The following is a 1,770-nucleotide window of genomic DNA, read 5'->3' as shown; positions in this document are numbered from 1 at the left end:
ATTGGCAGAGGCTCACGTGAACACAGACATCAGGGGTCAACGATTTTCAATGGTGTTTAACCTCCGTATGGCCGACACTATACACGATAGTTTTGAATGGGTCAATTTGCACACCTGTGCTAACCTTCATTGCATGGCAGAGGGTCGCCGCGTACCTTTCTTCCACAACGACTGTTTTTGCTTCAGGCTCTACGACATTTCGGACGCGCTGGTCGCTGCTGGAAATTACACTTTCGACCCTCCTGCATACGAGAAGAACAGGCGTTCCCATCGTATCAAGCGTCTTCTAGCTCCAAAATTAAGGGATGAACTTCAAATCAGACTTCCGGCTGAGACATTAATGGCCATAGCTGGACTTCTCGTTCGTGAATGTGCCGCCATCACGGCAGAAGAACAGTCCCTAGGTACCAATGTCTCTGATGATATCGTCGACCTTACACAGAATGTGTACGTTAGCTACACTACCGTTGATGGCGTACGTTATGTGAAGAATCTTGGCAACACGGTGTCCAAGCTTTGCAACCAAGAACGCCCTGTGTTGCTCAGCAAGCAGGGAGAACTTGTCAGCAAGATATGGATCGCCGAAGATTATCGTGGGATCCGTTCTGTAAAATTTTGTTCCACAGATGCCTCATTAGCAGGACCTACACCAATCGCGAAATCATGGTGGAGAGCCATCCGTGTTCCGCGCGATGAAAAGATCACCACCAAATCTGACGTAAGTGCCGTCTGCGCGTGATAAGTTCCGTGTTAACGTCATGCTAGGGTCTCAAGCTGAGAGACATTCTTGCATGTGATAAGACGGTATCAAATGATACTAGAAATTATGTCGTTTGGGCGAAACCTGAGCATCCAAACGATGTCATCGATATTACAACGTTTGATCAAGTCAATAGCTTTCCTGAGAGGCTTCGGATGACGTTCTTTAATTGCAATGCCGAGGGTACAACCGGATACACGGCAGTGACTGGTGGAAGCTCTGTTGCAATGGTTCATGCTCACGAGAACGATAACATTGACTTTTATGCAGATATGGACTCTACTTGTCCGCGTGGCTTCTTCATATATATGCCACTTGACGATGGAGAATTTGTGACCGAGATATGTCGAAGATATGCAGTAGCAGCAGGAAATTGGATCTCAACCTGCCTTGTGGTAAGATATTCACCGTTTGCTCTCTACTATACGATTGTATTTGTGACTAACGTCACCATTGTAGTTCATTACGAACAAAGGTAGAAATGCCCTCTTTGGAACAAGCGGTCCACCAGAATCTTGCCTAGTGCTTGATAGGATTCTAACGCCTGCATTGAATGGAACGCAGATATGGTTTAACGATTCAACATCAGTGCACCCGAAGTCGCTCAGATATATTGCATTCGACCGACTTGCGCCGCCCGTTCAACGTCCTTTCCCCGCGTCACTTATACCGAACCCCCCTTACTTTTGGACTCAGAACAATGAGCCGTGGTTCGTATCATCGTGCAGCATGGAAGGAGTTGTGGATATGACTCTTTGTAGAGATACAGCATATGCTCATCGACCAATCACYGGAATTCTGCTAGAATATGAAAATGGTCACCGGGAATGTTTGGGCCAATTCCGGTTTGATAAGGTCCTCAAAAAAGTGCGAGTGGAGCATACCACGGACATGTATATTGGCAGCTTGAGGACCGCAGATTCGCACCTCTACATTGCACATATTGGCACTTCTCCACTACATAATCGTGGAACTTTGTCCTGGGTGCGAGTTTCCCGACATGGTACACT

General features: G+C 46.9%; 1 protein-coding gene across 1 annotated transcript; it reads left to right on the top strand.

Annotated features, from left to right (window-relative positions):
• Positions 1 to 67: 67 nt before the first annotated feature.
• Positions 68 to 1,301, top strand: FMAN_15552 (uncharacterized protein; the record flags this gene model as incomplete). The annotated part of the gene is made up of 4 exons (XM_041826369.1): positions 68 to 718; positions 766 to 1,155; positions 1,220 to 1,235; positions 1,294 to 1,301. 4 exons carry the CDS (start codon positions 68 to 70, stop codon positions 1,299 to 1,301), a joined length of 1,065 nt encoding a protein of 354 aa, XP_041691656.1.
• Between the last annotated feature and the right edge of the window lie 469 nt (positions 1,302 to 1,770).

The sequence above is a fragment of the Fusarium mangiferae genome, assembly GCF_900044065.1.
Source record: "Fusarium mangiferae strain MRC7560 genome assembly, contig: FMAN_scaffold100, whole genome shotgun sequence".
Lineage (NCBI taxonomy): Eukaryota > Fungi > Ascomycota > Sordariomycetes > Hypocreales > Nectriaceae > Fusarium > Fusarium mangiferae.
The sequence above is the reverse complement of the archived record's forward strand: the minus strand, read 5'-3'. Positions and strand labels throughout refer to the sequence as shown.